General features: G+C 37.9%; 1 protein-coding gene across 1 annotated transcript in view; it reads left to right on the top strand.

Moving 5' to 3' along the window:
- The first annotated feature begins 11,556 nt into the window (after positions 1-11,556).
- TIAM2 (T cell lymphoma invasion and metastasis 2) overlaps positions 11,557-18,375 on the top strand; it is a 76,149-nt gene continuing 69,330 nt past the window's right edge. Inside the window, exons 1-2 of the mRNA XM_029285509.1 lie at positions 11,557-12,765; positions 17,444-17,879. Coding sequence (XP_029141342.1) covers positions 11,578-12,765; positions 17,444-17,879 — 1,624 coding nt within the window. The 5' untranslated portion in view covers positions 11,557-11,577. The remainder of the gene's footprint in view (positions 12,766-17,443; positions 17,880-18,375) is intronic.

The following is an 18,375-nucleotide window of genomic DNA, read 5'->3' on the forward strand; positions in this document are numbered from 1 at the left end:
ATTGAACAATCAATGGAACTCAAATGAAAAAGGTGAGGCAGAGTTTTCATAGTCTTGTTATATGATGCTGCATAAAGAAATCGATGAATTCTTTTAGAAATCTTCAGTTTTAGAACATACACCCATGCTCTGGTTAATGAGCCAAGCAGTCGTTTAACGATCACAAGTGGGAATGCCAGGATTGCTGTCATTGAGCAAAGTGAGTGCCTTGATGTATGACAACAATGGCTTATGATTGAAATTCCGATCTTGTGAATTGAGGGCTACCTATACTACGTTAATTTGTTTCGTTTATATTATTTATAATCATTTGAAAGAAAATCCTCTCTGCATTGTTGAGCATGAAGCAAACCTGTATCTATCTAACACAGAGTTGAAATACATGTGCCTACTGTAAATTTTATACAGTATTTCAAAAACTGTCTTGGGTTGTATAAGTCTTGCAAATGGAATAGCTAATTTAACATGTATTCTGAAGCAGCTTTTTTAGATGTTTTACACAGCCTTGTTATGATAGCTTTGGATTTCTACTTGAGCAAGTAACCTAGGTAACTGTTGCAAGGAATTCCTGATACTGAAATACTTTGGAAACATAAGTACTAGCAACAACTCTCTAATAATGTAAAATGTCTTTCCTTTTTGTGCTATAGATTCTTTCCAGAAGCAGGTGATAACTTCTGGTCTTGATTATAGTCTAAAATAATAGTCTTTACTATTAATGTTTAAACATTGCTAGCAAAAGAAAAAGGCGACTGTCACATTTGGCTGTATCTAATCTTATTTAACTTGTGTTCACACATTGTGCTAATCAAAGTGTGGCTTATTAGTGGCCCAGTGCAATGTGTAACCCAGCCACTATGGTTAGTAAATTATAGTTCGCGGTTTAGTGTTTTGTGGAACTTAGGCAATTGTGATTTATTCAGTAAACTACAGCCAAGCAATTCATAGTGTAATGCAGTGTATGAACCATTGAAAAATAAAATTATTCCTCATGGTTTTTCAAGCCTTCCTGGCTAAAACATTTTACTATACTTTGCAGAGTTGCTTGTTTATTTAGGTGCACTATATTAAAAGAAGAATGTCAATAATTAAGCATAACTAATTAATCCTTTAAAAAAAAAAAGGACCAAAGCTCTACCATTCCAGCAAGCCGGTCTTTATTCCATGAGTCTTTTAGTAGCTTCCCTCTGGCACTTTGGTGGTAATTCAGGAATGCAGGGCCAAACAACAGCCCAGTCATAGAGTATTCCCCGATGGCTCAAAGGAATTATGGCAAGCTGTCCAGGCTAATCATTTCAAGCAGCACTTGGAAAACCACTTTCTGGGTAAATTTGCATCATCCTAGTCCACCAATGGAAAGAATTGAACATGAAGAGGGTGTGTACCTTGTAGACAAAAATATATCCAGCATAGCACAGGATCTGTTTTTAGCCCATAACGGTTCAACGTTTTGGAGTCCTAGACACAATTTCCTGGCGTACTACAAGTAGAAAGAAGGAAAGGGAGAAATCTCAGCATATACGTGTGCTAAACAATTTTGTGACATGCTTGGAGAAATCTCGAATGGAGGTAACTTGCAGAAAGTAAGTTTGAACCAGGGGCATTGAGGAACAGATGCTTGCAGGACACAGTCTGCTCAGTTAAAGAAAAATTGGAGAAGGGACTCTATGGAATCCTACTGTTTCAGACTCTTGGCTTTCTTTTTTTGTCTGAGATGTATTCTTCTTTCAGCACGTTTATCAGCTCCTTTTCTGAACTTGCTAGTTACAGTACTTTTCTTTTGGGAAAAAAAGAAAAACTGCTGAATTAGTTACTTTGCAAATTGTCTTGCCATTTGAACACTGAAAAAAATTATTTTCTTATAGGGAAAGATTCCTGCGGTAGAACTTTTATCCTGCCTGTAATACTACACACACTATGACTAATGCATAAATAACTCTTTTTCTTTTTTGGAGTTTTGTCTCTTCTGCCTTGTAATTTGCAATGGAAAAAACTCTGCTTCATCATTGGAAAATTTACTTTCTTATTATTGAATGTAATTTATTTATTGGTTCAAAAATAAAGGAAGTAGCTTAATGCAGCAATGAACCACACAATCTCTTAAAAACAAAATAAAGATATTTTCTTTTGCTTCTCCATTGAAAGGAGAAAGATTTAAAATATTGACTAATTTTCTAGATGGAATATTATCTCTAAAAAAGTGTGGAATCCATTTAATGATATAGTTCCTGTTTCAAATTGTTTTAAGGTTGTATTTTCTCCTTTTGAATGTGAACTCATAGAGTGATCCATCAGTGGTATTTTTATAGCAGAATTTATGGAAGAATTATATTTGAAGAATCCAAGAAGTGTCTTCTAGTATATTATACTTTTTGTTCCTTTCAGGGTAAATAACATTCTATTCTTAACAGAATAAAATGAAATAACGTTTCTTTGAGAATTGATTTTTACAAGTCTAGATCAGTGTTTGTCAAACTTGGCAACTTTAAGATAAATGGGGGTTCAACTTTCAAAATTCTCAAGACAGTCAAATCCCAATTTTGGGAGTTGAAAGTCCCCATTTTAAAGAAGTCAAATTTGAGAAACACTAGTCTACATGATATATTGATATATATACAATTTTGAAGTGAACAGATTTTTAAAATATTCCTTTTGTGGCAACACTAAGAAAGACTTAGTCCCTGCTGTAGTGGCACAGTGATAGAACACCAAACTATATATCAACAATGCTAGAAATAATCATTTGGTTTTCTCAGAAAGAGTAGTTGGCTTTGATCTTGGATGTTATTGAAGGATCTAGAGGTGTAGCCACAAAGACAAGGCTTCTCATAATTTCTCTGTCCTTTCCCACAACTTCAGAAATGGGCCAAGCTGCAGCTGAATCTTTGATAGGAAGGCATCATCTTCTGCAATTGAGACAGTACGTTGATTCCAAGTGCATGGCGCTACCCGTTCTATCCTTAATATTTTGCCATCATTTGAAGACTTTCTTTTGCCCTGACTAATGGAAAGGACTAGCCCTGTTATGAGTTAGGGAAAGGAGAGAGCCTATTCCTAGACATAGAAGTAAGCTATTTATAATATAGCTAAAGAACAGTGAGTCTAAAAACAACAGTCCTTGTCAGGAACAAAAGATAGACACAGGACATAAATGTAAAGGGATTGCTTTTTTTTGTTGCTAAAGCTAAAGTAGCTTTTCATTTTACTGCAGTAGGAGGAAGAGAATCTTTGTCCATAGTTGAAGACGGAGCACTAAGCCAGGGAACCGATCTCAGGGATTTGCATCTTGGGGAAGTTGTATGCTTTAAAACAGAGAGGAGATCAATATAATGAATTATGAATGCCTTATGTCACAGTGGAGGGTTTTTTTTTGTTTGTGCAGAGAAAAGTAGGGTTTGAAGTGTGTAAGATAGTATTATTTCCTAGAAATGCTCTACTGGGCTTAGTACTTGCTATATATTGCTTTAATTCAAAATAAAAAAAATGAGGTATGTTTCACATTTGTTACAGGGAATCTAATCTTTTATCCAGCCACTATATGACTGTCTATTGACCCTGCATGACTTTATATGACATAATTGTGGGTTTGTTTCGCTTTTTGTTGAGATTTGTGTATTTTTAACTTCTGAGCTATTGATGTTCTACAAGCTCTAATTTGTGTTAGTGTGTTAATCTAATTTTTGCAATGCAACAAGTTATTTGTTTTGGGTCAGCCAGTGCTGTTGCTAAGAGCTAGTCAGGCAACTCTACACTTGCTCTCGTGGCTTGACCACAAACAAAATGTTATACTTTTGGTGTATCATTTCCATAATCTCCTCTTCAGTATACAAACTGAGTTGGTGCCAGGGAGACATTGGAACAGTTGATGCTGTCTACCTAACCACACTGTCTTGTTAGTGTCTCCAGAAAATAATTTCCAGACTGATTAATAGTAAAATATTTTCCCCATACTTTTATGCTAACTTAAATATAATCATTACAATTATAATGTATGTTATGGTCTGTGTTAGTTGCTGTGAGCGTAAATTGAGAAATTAATTAGCATGATTTAATTGACTTAGATAAAAATATGAATAGTACATTCTAAAGCAAACAGTAGTTAAATGCAGCTGTTTCTGTGGTTGAAGTATATTGTTTACTCTTAAAACTATTGCATTATTAGTGAAACAAAATCTGGATGCTTTGAATTGTGCACATTTGGCATGGCCTTCAGGCAAAATAAGTGGTGAGTTTTTGCTTCCAATGATACAAGAAAGGAATTGAAAATGAAATAATGATATAAAATGGTAATTTGTTCAGTGGAGTGTGTGTGTGTTTGTGTGTGTGTGTGCGTGCCAGTATAAAGTATATTTGATTGAAAAATATACTATGGTCTTTAAGAAGTCAGGGTAGAATCCTTACATTTTCTTTGTTTTATGAAACTTATTTCCTTCTCCATTCTTCATCTCTTCCTGCTATATTTCTGTAGTCTTTCCCTGTGATAATTGAGCATTAAAACTTTTTAAGATTTTGCCTTTGCACATCTGGTTGTACTTTTCATTTTGTTGATCTCTTTTAATAAGGCTGTTGTTCTCTTTTAATAAGGCTCATTCATATGATACCAAGGTCACTAAACATTTTCTGTATTTACTTTCATGTTATTGATAACGGAGTGAGGGTTTTTTCCCCTCCCTGAAATAATTGAGGGGGTGGGCTTTCTCTTATTTATTTTTGCTGTTAAGTGTAAAAGAATCTGTTAGGAACAAAACAACAACAGCAACAACAACAAAAGAGAGAAGCAGATGATTTCAGACCTGGGACTTACAAAGTATGCCTTGAAAGATTAGTTGTTCTTTGGGATGGGCAGTTGGCCTGGTGAATTTAACTCTTTCACAAGTTCTCTGAAAGAGCTTCCTTTGTTTTCTTTCTCTTTGTAGTTACCTCTTCCTTTTGCTTCATTTCCATGGATTTGTTTCCCCTTTTTCTTCCATTGCTAGTACAGATTCTCTCTTTCTGTATTCCATCTGATCCAGTTTTGGTCTTCATTATATTTCTTCCTTGAACAGCTACCTTCCTCTCATTCCATCACCATCCTGTTTTCTTTCTTCTTTTTTTGCTGGTTTGGTTGAGCTGGGGGAGAGAATAGATTTTGACAATAATTCCGATGGGAACAGATTTTCTTATTTCTAGTTCTGGAGAGTACGCTTTGCCCATTGGCTGTGTTTAGGGTCTCCTCAGAACTAGGATATATTTACTTTTCCTTTCTTTCTCTTCTCTCCTGCCATGTACACCCAGCGAATGGGCAACAGTTTCTCCACGGAAGCCAATGGAACAGTCTGTAAACAGTTTCAGTTTACAGGTAGTCTTTGAGTTATGGTAGTAGTGGAGCCTGCCCATCATGGTGGTAACCCAGAATGGTTGTAAAATGGGTTGGTCATATGACTGATTTGATTTTATGACCTTTTTTGTGAAAGTTGTTAAGCGAACCAATAGTTCAGCATGGTGCGGTTTTGCCAAAGCGTAGAAGTAAATGAAAGTTTTCAGCAAAAATGTCGTAAAACATGGTCACATGACCGCAGGACACTGCAAGTGGCCATAAATTGGACCGATTGCTAAGTGCCTGAAGTGCAGTTATGTGACTGGGGGGAGTGGGACCATTGGCACCTCAAAATCTAGGTAGTAAGTACCCCTCAGGTAGGTCCATCAGAACTTTGAAAGATTGCTAAGTGTCTGGTCATAACTAGAGGACTACCCGTACCCTCTCCTTGCCTCTCACTTTTTCTTCTGAAGATTCTGCCCAGTACTACAGCTGACAAATCACTGGCCAACAGCAGCATCACTGTTATTGCTCCTTCAGGGATCAAGGGTCCAGGGCATCAAAAGGATAAAAGCTGGAGGCTCTGGAACTCAATATTTTTTACCAGCTGTTGCACAGGGTTGGGGTTTTTTTGTCTAATAAAATCTAGTAGATAGGGCAATATTCTGAAAGAATGTTACTTTTAAGGATCATAAGGACATCCCATTTCCTTTGGAAAAGTGTTCTACTTGAAGTCAGATCAGTACTTACCCTGCTGACATTTGGGAAATCCACTGATTGTGTGCTTTTAAATCAGTGGTGACTCTTAGCAACCACGTGAATAGATTTTCTTCATGATGATCTGTCCCTAACTTTGTCTTTCAGGTCTTCCATCTATTGCACTGAACTGAGTCCATCCATCTGGCTGTTGTTCTCTTTTTCTCTTATCTTCCCCCTTTCCTATCAGCAGAGCCTTCTCCAGAGAGCTAGATCTTCACATAATGTTCCAGAACATGATAATTTGAAACTGGTCACTTGTGCCTTGACGGAGAACTCTGGGTTGATTTGTTTGATGATCCATTTGTTTGCTTTCTTGGTTTTCCATAGTATTCTCAAGAGTCTTCTGTAACACCAGAGTTCAACAGCACCAATACTTTTCCTATTCTGCTTCTTCAAAGCCCAACATTCATTTCTACAGAGTAGTTTGCTTTTGCCTTCTTCCTAGAACTGAGAGAGAGTCACTCAGCTGGCTTCATGTCTAAGACAAGACTAGAACTTCCAGTTTCTAGCTTGCTTTCTTAACCGCTATGTCATCAGCATAGCATAGTTATTGATATTTCTTCCTCCAGTTTCAAAATTATCTAGCTATTTCAGAAAAGCCTTTGGTGATTGATGGAATGGTGGGTTTCCCATCCTTTGATAGATTGCTTGTTATTGAGAAAATTATTCCTTGGTATAATGATGAATTTAGGATGGTTTTACTATTATTGTTTTGGATTATATTATAATATATTGTTTTAATTTTCCTTAATTCTGTTATTGGATGGCAAAATGAACGTCTTGAAAGAAAACACCTGAGACTACACAATTAAGTTTATCTTGAAGTCTGACCCAAGAAGAACTATGATGAATGTTAACCATAGACTGATTTTAAGGAAATCAGCTTCAAACATAATTTATGAAGCTGTCATCTCAGCTAAAAGAAGATGGTTAATCTGAAAATTATTTACTAAGCTGTGGCTAATTTTCAGCCCTACTGGAAAAAAATATCTGAATAACAAAATGATAATAATAAATAAAATATATGCAAATGGGTAATTCCAATCTCTTCCTTAGGGAGAGGGAGGGGGAAGTATGTGGGCTAAATGACTGGGGGACAGGGAAGGTTTTTTTGGGAAAAAAAAAAGCTTTCTGAAATCCCAACAGTCCAGATTAGTGAACTAAATAGATTAGTTATCCATCTCACTCCGAGACAGCTTCCTGGGTTCCTATTTGGATGCTCCTTATTCAAGCACATGCAACCTCATTATAAACTTAATCTGTTTCCTGTGAAGAATATTGGAGATCTCTTCAAAGTTGGCAAGCTGCAAAATTTGCTTAGAAAGTTGCCTTTTGTGATCAGAAAAGAATTGCTCGCTGACTGCACTTTTCACACACACAGTGGTTGTCATCTTAACTGTTCATTGTGCCTTGTGTCAGCTCACTTTGCATACCTGCCTTTGATAGATGTATTCATTAACCTTCTTCATTGTATGAGGGCACAATGGAAGTTGTATCACTGGCTCAAGTCTTAAAATTTGACTGCTACTTTGTCGAGCTCTCTAACAGGCAGCTTGCTTGCTGCCCGCTCTGTTAAAAAGGATTACACAGCGAGGGCACCGCCACAGTGAGGACCAGATGGCCTTTCATTGATTCTTTAGACAAATTGGGTTTCAAGTCCTCTTATGAATACAAATAGATTTCTGAAAGGAGCCTTGTGAATGTACCTCATGGCTTTGGATACCCAGATTCTGGATATAAATGCCCTGATTGAAAATTGGGTTCTGTTGCATTGTTCAGTAGTACCCTAGTGATTTACATTTACTCACCACCAAACAGCTTGCAAAATGTGTGTCTTTTTTTCTTCAAATCCTTTATATTGTTTCCCCTCCACCTTAGCATGAGCTGTGCATGTTAAAAAGTGTATTTTACATCAGTGATACTTCAATGGAGCAATTTACTGTATACTTATAAGAAAAAAAGTTATAATTCTTGTGAAACAAAGCAAAAGATTTAAGTTATAAAGTATATTTTGCAGTAAAAATGTCTTTGAATTTCTGTGCATAGATATTGACATGTTTTAATATAAAAATCATTGTCATTTGTGAAGTGCCTTCTTGCTAGTTATGTCTTTTTGTCAATTTTTAAAGATAAGTTTGTAGTGAACTTGAACTTTGTTAATCTGCAGGGTAACTGAGATTTGAATGATTAATAGATTTTTTGATAGGTTGATTTTGTGCTTCGTTTAAATGTTTTGAGAGCATGCAGTCCCCATTCAGTTGTACAGCAGGTACGAGGTAAATATTTTACAGCACTTTCAATTTCATAAAAGTTGGTCAACTGACATACCTGATAAAGAAATCTTCCAAAAAATTAAATATGGTCCTTTTGAAATCTAGGGGGTATATGAAATGGATTTCTTCTTTCTACTACAAGCTGCACCTATTGGTAGGCTGTCTCTCAACAGATTGATTGTTCAGCTTGCCAGTAGCTGCCTTTCTTCTGAAGCATGCAGTGCCTAATACAGTCTGAGCTATTGCTTTCCTGACAAGTCAAGTTCAAGTTCAAGTTCATGTAAATAGAGAAGTGACTAACTGATGGTATGAGTGAATTACCCTATGCCCTTTCACCTCTGGGTCACAGCTGCAACTTAGACTCATGAATCAACAATGACTTCAAAAAATCCATGGGGATTATCCAAGTTGTAACAAAGGAGCTAGTTATATAATGTTGTTTAATATCAATTAAAGTACATGAAATCCTGGAACAAGTTTGAATTATTGCTGTTTTGCTTTCAGTGACATGAGGCTGGTTGAGATTCAGAGTGAAGTGTGCAATATAAATATGGCAAGGCAAACTTTGATTTTTAGGGGACTAAATACTTTATTCCTTCATGACTCATATGAATGGGCAATAGTGGTGGAAGTGGCCATTACATTTGTTCATTTTATTTCACCCCAAAAGTCACATGACTGCACACACATCCCTACCTATCTTCTGGGATTACTCTTTCAGTTGTTTGGATACTGATAGTCATAATGAGAAAAAAAGACAATTGGAGGATATGTCTACAAGTTGTTAGGAAAGACAATGAACAGTTCCTCTGTGTTTCATGTAATCACTCAGCTTTACTCAGAATTGACTGAGCAGGCCCAAGTGAGTTACTTGGGGAACATTTTTGCAAGGTCATCTGGACTGAGTTTGATTCTGTGGCTCTGAAGCTCTGAGGACAAGATCCTCCAGCCTGTCAGTTCCACCATCTGTCTGTTAGATCCTTGGTTGTTAAGGCAGCCTGGAAGGTAACCAACAAATGGGTTCTTGTGGCAGTTTTAGCTTCTTCCAAGGAGGTACTGCTGCTGTTGGCCTTGAAAGAGGCTATGGTAGATCCCCTTTTCAAGAAGTCATTGGACCTTCCATTCTGGAAATTATCATCCAGTTTCCACTTGTCTTTTTGTGGGAAATGTGGTCAGATGGCAGCTATAGAGAATTTTGGAGGAAACAGATTGTCTGGGCCGGTTTCAGTTGGGCTTCAGACTGGAGTATAATACAGAGAATGGAATAGTTGTACTTGTTGTACTTTGACGGCCAGGATGGGAACGATGCACCAGCTTGATCTTTTAATGGCTTTTGATACCATTGGCTGTGGTATCCTGTCTACTGGTTTGGAGTGGGATGTAATGTGATGCAAAGATTTGCCTTCTTCCTCAGTGGTTGGTCCTAGTCAGTGGTGAGGAGAAGGAAGAGCTCAAAGCCACTTATTTTACTTGTGGAGTGTCTCGGGGTTCAAACAGGTCCTGTTCTGTTTGACATCTACATGAAAGTGCTAGGTGAGATTATCCACGTTTTTCATGACTTGGCATCAGTACATTTATGATGCCCACCTTTACGTCTCAACCCCATGCTGTGCAGATAAAGCTGTTGATATACTGACCCAGTGTCTGGAGACTACTGGGGACCAGATGAGAAGGAACAGACTTTGGCTTGACTTTGACAAGACTGAATGGCTATGGCTGTTTGGCTCTCCTGGTCAGGGACATCTTCATTATCTTGTGATTGGACTGTGATGTGGTCTACATGGGTTCGCAATTGAAGACTATCCAAAAGTTGCAGCTGATTCAAAATGCAACAGGCAAACAGTAATGGGCACTTTTCATTATGCCCATTAATGCTGCTATGTGAACTGCATTGGTTTTCAGTAGACTTCTGAAAACTAGCAATTGAAGGTGCTGATTGTTACCTGTAAAGCTCTTCATGGCATAATGTTTGGTTATCTGAGGGAACATCCATTTTCAATGTAGCTAACCATCTTGTAGGACCAAAGAAGTGTGATTTATCTCTTAGTTTCTCTCCTAACATTTTCCTAAAGATACAAATAGTGCCTGGCTTGGTTTTCAGGGGTTAATGTCTTTGTGGGAGCTCTGTTGTGTTTTACTGTTATTGTGATTGCTGTTTTTAGTCTAGACTATCTTCTTTTTAGTTTTTTCAACTTTTTTAAACATTTAATTAGGTTTTGTAATGTGCCCAATGTCTGCTACAATAGGTGGCCATAACAAACTTAAATGAAAGTTTAAATTCAAATGAATGAATAAAATACCTGTAGAATATACAGTAAATATTAACTCCATGTTCTTGACAATTACCTTTGTGTTAGATGGATAATCATATTAAAATATGAATTTATTTTCATTTATGTGACTTTTCTCATTTATTTACAGGAAATCATATGGAATTTCATTTCATGGTTGAAAATATGAAGGGCATTTATTAAAATAATGACCAATATGCAAACTGCTAATTCCACCCACATTTGAGTGGTTTTTTTCAGGTATGTCTGAAATACATATTTTTATTTGAAAAAGAGAAACAACTGAACTGAACCTTAGAACTACATTTTTATTACTAAAGTTTCTTACTCATGCTAGTTATACTTCTAAATTGTGGTGACTCTGGTAGTGTTTATTAACAAATAAAACATATATTCATGTACTAGGCCTTTTTATACCATTGAATTCTGGATAAAAGCAATAAACTTTTAGAATGAGAGAGAAAATGAGTTAGTGACTGAGTCTTTTTGAGTTGATTTTAATAAGATCAAGGTGAACAAAAATAAAGGTCCATAAGATCTTTAGTAGAAATCCCACAATTTAGCAAGGGGAGCCAAATATGCACTTAAATTATGAGGGTGAGGATACTTCCTTAGGGTTTGGTCAACTCAGGAATTTTCTTCCAGTATTGATCAAAGCCACTTTTTCCACAAATATTTTTTCATTTCAGCATTTTAATTTGAGAAGGCGGACCCCTTTTCACATATTACTATTGCTTGTTCCTTTCTGAAAAATTACCCACGAATAACCCCCATATCAACTTTATGCTACTTTTAAGATATTCTTCCTAGTGAACATATAGTATCAACTAGAAGCAATTCAAGGAAGTGGTCTTTCATTGTTTGTAGATCTTTTTAGGAGTTCACAAGTAAGGATTAAATTCTTCTTGGGAGTAACTGTTTTAATAACCAAAACTATTTGTATTTCCTTTTAGTAAAAATGGGAAATTCAGAAAGCCAATACAGTCTTCAGGGAACCAAAAGTCATACTGTATCTACACCTGCTACCAAGCAGAAACCCTGCTCTCTGAAAATTCGTGGCATCCATTCTAAAGATGAAAAATCCTGCTCCATACGTGGATGGAACCACAGTTCCAGTAATGCAAGCTACAGATCTCGATCATTTGCTAGAAGCTGCCTTTCTCATTTTAAGAGTAATCAGCCTTATTCCTCAAGACTCAGCGATACAGTAGTAAAAGTATCTAAGAGTAATAGCCATGCAAAGCATAGGACGCATACATCAGGGAACTATGGTCAGGGGACTAATAATGCATTTCTGCCCGAGAATGGTTTTCACTACATTGGCTTTGAAACTACCAACAACTACGTTCCTTCCAAGGAATATAATGGACATTTCTTAAATTGCTATGGAGAAAAAGAAATTTCATCACCCGATGACAGAATGAGTCCAAAGGTTCTCATCAAGACATTAGGGAAGCTTGATGGGTGCTTGAGAGTTGAATTTCAGAACATTAGCAGTAATAGTAGCATTTCTAGAGATGAACCCGGTAATCCAGTCCAACTGTTAAGGTACTTTCCTACTTCAGAATCTGAAAAGAACAACATGCTTGAAGGAAAGGAATCCTCTAGTACAGACTGTGCTGAAAGCCATCGTCTGTCAGCTACTGATTCAAGACTTAGATCCAGTAAAGGAAGCTCCATTAGTTCAGAGTCGTCATGGTATGACGCTCCATGGGGCAATAATGGAGGTATAAATGAACTAGAGGTGTCATACATATCCAGAAGCATTCCAGATGCAAGAATCCATGTTGATTTCTCCCAGAATGACTGCAAAAAATCATTGAATCAAAGTTCATCTCTTTCTTCCCTCCGTGATTTATATGGGGATTCAAATCTAAGAAGTTTGCAAGCCTCTAATATCGGATTTTCTGCAGATTACATCAATACACATGCTAGTTTAAGCAACCGGGTTTCATTTACCTCTGCCATAGATGTTCCTTCTAAGGTGGAGCTCAGAGGATCTCCACAATACTCTTCCTTCACTCTGCCTTGTAGAAAATCTACGAGCCTTAATGAGGATGCAGCTAAGAAGGAAACTTTAAAAAGCCGAATGCGTCGGATCAGTGACTGGACAGGAAGCCTGTCAAGGAAGAAAAGGAAGCTACAGGTATGTGGTATTTCAGGTTTAAAAAGTTAACCTGAAGTATGAATTCTAGTTTCTTCATTGTAGGGTATATGCTTAACTTAGAGCAGGGGTGTCAAACTGCCGGCCTGCGGGCCAGACGTGTGCAATGGCAAAACCGGCCCGATATGTTGTGCGATGTCATGTGACGTCGTGAGGTTGGCATGCCTGACTTAGAGTCTGAAATCAAACTAGACAACTCTTTTCTATTGGGTCATTGTTTCAGAGCTATTTCCTTACATAAACAGGGAAACAGAATGACCATGGAATGACCACTGCAAAAAAAAAAAAAAGCAACGGGAGTGATTTCCGACTTCCCTGCTGGCTTCCTTATTGAGTTTTCTTGTGGGAAGTTGGCAGGGAGCATCAGAAATCTTCTTCCCTCCTCCCCACTTCTTTCCTTCTCTCCTCCTTCCTGTCATTTTGTCATTTTCTTCCTTTCCCCCTCTCTTCTCCTCCCCAGAATTCCTACCAGCTTCCCCATTTATTTATTTAATTGTATCCTACCTTTATTATTTTTACAAATAACTCAAAGTGGCAAGGTCATCCAGCCTGGTCTCATGGCTAAGGCGATTACCTGCTTTCTAACCTGGTGCCTCAGCCACTAGACCAGGGGTGTCAAACTGCCAGCTTGAGGACCGGACACATCACGCGGAAATCGTGCCCACCCCATTGCCGGCAATGGCAAAACAGTTCCGATACATTGCGTGACATCATGTGACGTCACGAGTTTGACATGTCTGCACTAGACCAAACTGGCTCTCATTTACTTTGCTTATGGGAAGTTTGCAGGAAGTTGTAGGTCCAAAGCCAGCAGATAGGTAAGTAAGAGATTTCTTGCCCCAGCAAATGGTTGTATGTTCATGAATGTGCACTAAACAAACATTTTTTAAAAAATGATTTTTCATCTTCTGCTGTTTATATACGGTAAACGACTGTGAGATTCTTCTGATGTAGCTGTATAATGTTAAATGTTTATATACTTAGTGAATTAAGTATTTTTCACTTATTAAATGTTTTGTCAATAAAGATATGTTATTTTAAGCTTTTCTATAGCAGTGTCAGGCAGGCACGCTCTGCTCAAGCTCTACTGAAATCTCAGTCCAGAGCTATCTGTTTAGGGAAATCTTCACAATGGGAGTTAAGAATAATAATTGGGTTATATTATCATTTGCTTTTAAACTGCAACCTTGCAAGGAGTTCTGTATAAACTGACACAAGATCCAGGAAATGAAGTCTGCCAGTTTAAAATTAAAACCACATGCAAAAATTAAAATCACATGTAAAGCATTCAATTCTAAATAGTTAATGCTCTAGAGGTATATATATATATATATATACCTCTATATGTATGTGTGTGTGTGTGTTTGTGTGTGTGTGTGTTTAAAAAAAGTAATCATTGTTAGTGTAAATGGGTAACCTATAATTTTGCTCTAATGGAAAATAGTACTTGCTTAAAGCAGCAAACTCAGTTTTCTAATAGTATTTGTGAAAGAAGCATGCCTTAGAAATCCTGGGTAAAATGTTTATATAATATTAAAACTAATACACGGTCTTCTAGTATGATAACATTAGGCACCTTTCCAAAGTGACAGTTCAAGAATTTCATTCTGGCAAGTGAGGCGTATCCCTTAGCAAGCAAATAGTAGCTATGAATTGTTGGCTATTAAAAAACCAATGGTCAGCCTATGTTTTATAGATAGACCAGCTTTAAGATTTGGTGCAATAGCTTCGGAAAGCTAAAGAAAGGATATTGCCCAATCACATTTGTGTTGGTCCTATTCTTGTCTTCCTTATTAAATCAGCTTTCTGATGCAACTGGTGTTGGCTGTACCATTTTGTCTGCTTTTAGTTGTTGCTTCAAGGCATGCCTTTTTTTGATGCCCTCTGTATTATCCCATATATTATTTACTCAGTTATTACCCATTTCCTTGGCTTTACTCCCTGTCATACGATGTTTTCACACCACAATCCATGAATGTTAAAATTGATATAATGGGACTGATGGAATAGTAGGAACGGGGTGCAGAATTAAAGAGAAAGCAATTTGTTTTTTATTCTGTACAGAATCAAGCAATTAAAGAGTTTTCTCATGTTGCGTGTTTGATTGGCTTTGTACGCCAGGCAAAATGAATCCAGCATTTCCTGGGATAACAGGATTACATGTGGCCCTTCAAGATTTGGATGTTTAAAGTAAAAAATTATAAAATGCCTAGCTAGGAATTAAATTAACTGTATGTAACTTGCTTAATTAAAATTCAATTTAAATACATGTTTCATGTTGGCTTGCTCACTTTTTTTTTCCTGGCTCATTTGGACTGGCATGTTCCTCAAAGGTTCTGAGGCTAGAAACCATTAGATACCTCTGTTGTAATGGAAGAATTGCACAAACCAATCCCTGTTCATTGCTTTCCCTCATGAGTGCTTTTGGTCTCCCATCATGGCTAATCTTAAAAAATAGAAGAGTTTGTGAAGGAAGGTGCTGCAAGCAAGGGAGGTGAAATAAACTTGGAAGGAGTTGTGCTTATTTGTGGGGGTTCGTTTTGGTATTGAAATGGATGCCTGAGGTGCATGTATGGAGCCGCAGAACTAAACTCAGGAGTGTTTGAGGCTTTACACAGGGCTTCAGGAAGTATTGTATATGTTTGCTTTTTCTTTATATGTTCCTAGACCCGTGGTGGCGAACTTATGGCACGCATGCCACAGGTGGCACACAGAGCCCTCTCTGTGGGCACGCGTGCCATCGCCCCAATCCTAGGCCTTCAGCTGGGTTTTATGAAACCTTTTTGCTTTAGGCCTCCGCTGTCGTGTGCAAAAAAAAAAAAGGTTCAATCAATCAATTTCAAGTTCTTGCGGGGAAAAAAAAAAGATCTCGCAAAGTTGGAATTGATTGAACATTTTACTCCCACCCAGTCTGCCGTTACCACTGCATCCACGCCCACCCAATGGGCCACACCCACCCAATGGACCATACCCACCCAATGGACCACGCCCACCCAGCACCTGACGATACATAAGTGGATTTTGGGTTACAATTTGGGCACTCGGTCTCTAAAAGGTTCGCCATCACTGTCCTAGACTCTCCAGAAACTTTAGGGGAAAAGAAAGCAAAGCAGCATAAAATACAAGACTAGGAGAATAAATTCCAGCATCATTAGGGCTGCATAGATACGTTCCAGTAGGAAAAAGCTTAATAGTGATGTTAGAGGTATGGCTTACAGATAGTTCTCAATTTATGATTGCTTACTTAGTTGTCTTTCAAAATTAAAATAGACCTATCTTGGAGCTATACAATCCAGATTCAGAGTTCTGATAGTCACCCCTCCCCTTTGTGGTTATGTGACCAAACTTCAGGTGCTTGGCAATACGGCTGCATTTACATGTTTTCATGTATTTCCTATATCAAAATGGCAAGATATTATCTCACTGATTTTTGATAATCGTGATCAAGGAAAACGTGGTCAGCTATATAAAAAAAGTGGTTTGGAGCTATCTGTGGTCTTGGAAATTTGGGTTGCCCCAGGCTATAGACCTTGTAATAATATGTAAAACTGGCACAGAAAAGAAAGTTGGTGTATTTTATCTTACTATTAAAACTAAATGAATATGATTTAATTTAGTTCCTGGAGGAGAGACCCCCCTCTCCTTGGAATCATATAAAAAGTGGTCTTGTGTACTCCACAGAAAGAGTAAGTTATGAGTGATATAATATTAATTGGAATATTACCGCTTTACGCACTGGTGAGATCACACTTAGAATACTGAATCCAGTTTTGTGATATAAAAAAAGAGACTGAGATCCTGGAAAGTGTGCAGAGAAAAGCAAAAAAGATGATAAGAGTCTGGAAGCTAAATTGTATGACAAGCAGTTGAGGGATTTAGGTAGGTCTATCAAAAGAGAAGGATTGGGGGAACATGAAAGTTGTCTTCTAGTAGTTGAGGGGCTGTCCCCCAAAAAGGGGGTTGTCTTATTCTCTAGGGCAGCAGAGGGCAGGATTGGAAGTAAAGGGTGGAGATCCAGGTTAGAAGCAAGGAGAAATGTTTTGACAGTGAGAGCTGGGGTTGTGGATGCTCCATCACTGGATGTTTTCAAGAATAGACTGGACAGCTGGGATAGTATAAGGCTCCTGCTTTGAGCAGGGAGTTGGATTAGAAGACTCCAAAGTCCCTACACCTCTATGATTCTAGATAACTGGGAAACAGTATAGATACAATAATCTTACCTGTAAATATGTTCTTAAGCTGATCCAAGACTCGTGATAACATTAGCAATAAAAATACCCTAATTCAAAATAATCCAAAATAAAATCTGACTATTTCTCAGTGCAAAGAAAAGTAAATAAACATCTAATCCTTAGGATGGTGTCTGATTCTACTTTTGGCAGCAGGCCTCATAGCAGGCCTCATGACTGTATTAAGAGATCACCTAAAAGCCATTTGAATCAGTGAGCTCTGATATTCCTGGAACAATAACACCCTTCTTTCTGATGTATTAACTTTACTACAGTGTTTAATATGCATAAGGCACCATAATTCCAACGACTGCAACAAAGTTTTATGAATGAGCTTATTAGTAGCAGATACATATGCACTGGCATGAAACAAAGCAATGCTACTTGATCACTGTGTGCCAGTTAATTGTGCCTCTTTTGTACTTTTACAGGAGCCAAGATGCAAAGATTCAAATGAGTATTTTGATACTGGATATGAAAGCCTTTCTACGGACCTTTTTGCTCCTTCCTATTTCTCTGCTTCTCTGTGGTCCCCGAGCTCTGGCCAGATTTTGCCCCAAAGAAGTGAATCAGCTAATGCAATCAGCAGTGACATCTTAAGGCAAAATATTTATGAAAATTTCATGCGAGAGCTTGATCTGAGCAGAACCAACATTGAGAACACTGACTCTTCTATGGAAACCGAGGACTCAAGCCGTGAGTCACTCAGCTCCTTGGAGCACTTGGACCTGCTGTATGAGAAGGAACAAGGAGTCATTCGTAAAGCCGGATGGCTTTTCTTCAGACCTCTTGTGACCCTACAGAAAGAGAAAAAACTTGAGCTAATAACCCGGAAGAAATGGAAACAGTACTGGGTAACATTAAAAGGTCAGCCACAGCTTGTGATATTCACTGTTTTGCAATTGATTTCTAATGCATTTCAGCCTCTGTTGCAAAATTCCTCTAATCACACTACATCAGGGGTGTCAAACTGCTAGCCCGCGGGCCGGACGCATCACGAGGAAACCGTGCCCACCCCATTGCCGGCAATGGGGGGAAAGCTCCAATACATCGCACGAGGTTATGTGATGTCGTGAGTTTGACATATCTGCCCTACATGAACATTTAACAGGCTTTATCCCATACACATTCAATTCATTGAAGTACAAATACTCTGTGATAGCAAAACTGGCTGAATTATTTTCAACCACATTAAAGGGACATTTGCAACAAGTTCCTGCATTTTCACAAGTAATCTCTTTTGTAGCTGAGCTGATTGGTTTCCTGCTCAGCTGCGAAGCAAGAGAAAACCCTGTGAAGTCAGTTTTGCGGTATTCACCCTAAAGCTCTGCAAGGCAGGGAGTTTTTCATCCTGACTATCTCC

Source organism: Protobothrops mucrosquamatus, unplaced genomic scaffold, assembly GCF_001527695.2.
Source record: "Protobothrops mucrosquamatus isolate PMUCROS unplaced genomic scaffold, P.Mucros_1.0 scaffold1784, whole genome shotgun sequence".
NCBI classification, from domain to species: Eukaryota; Metazoa; Chordata; class Lepidosauria; order Squamata; family Viperidae; genus Protobothrops; species Protobothrops mucrosquamatus.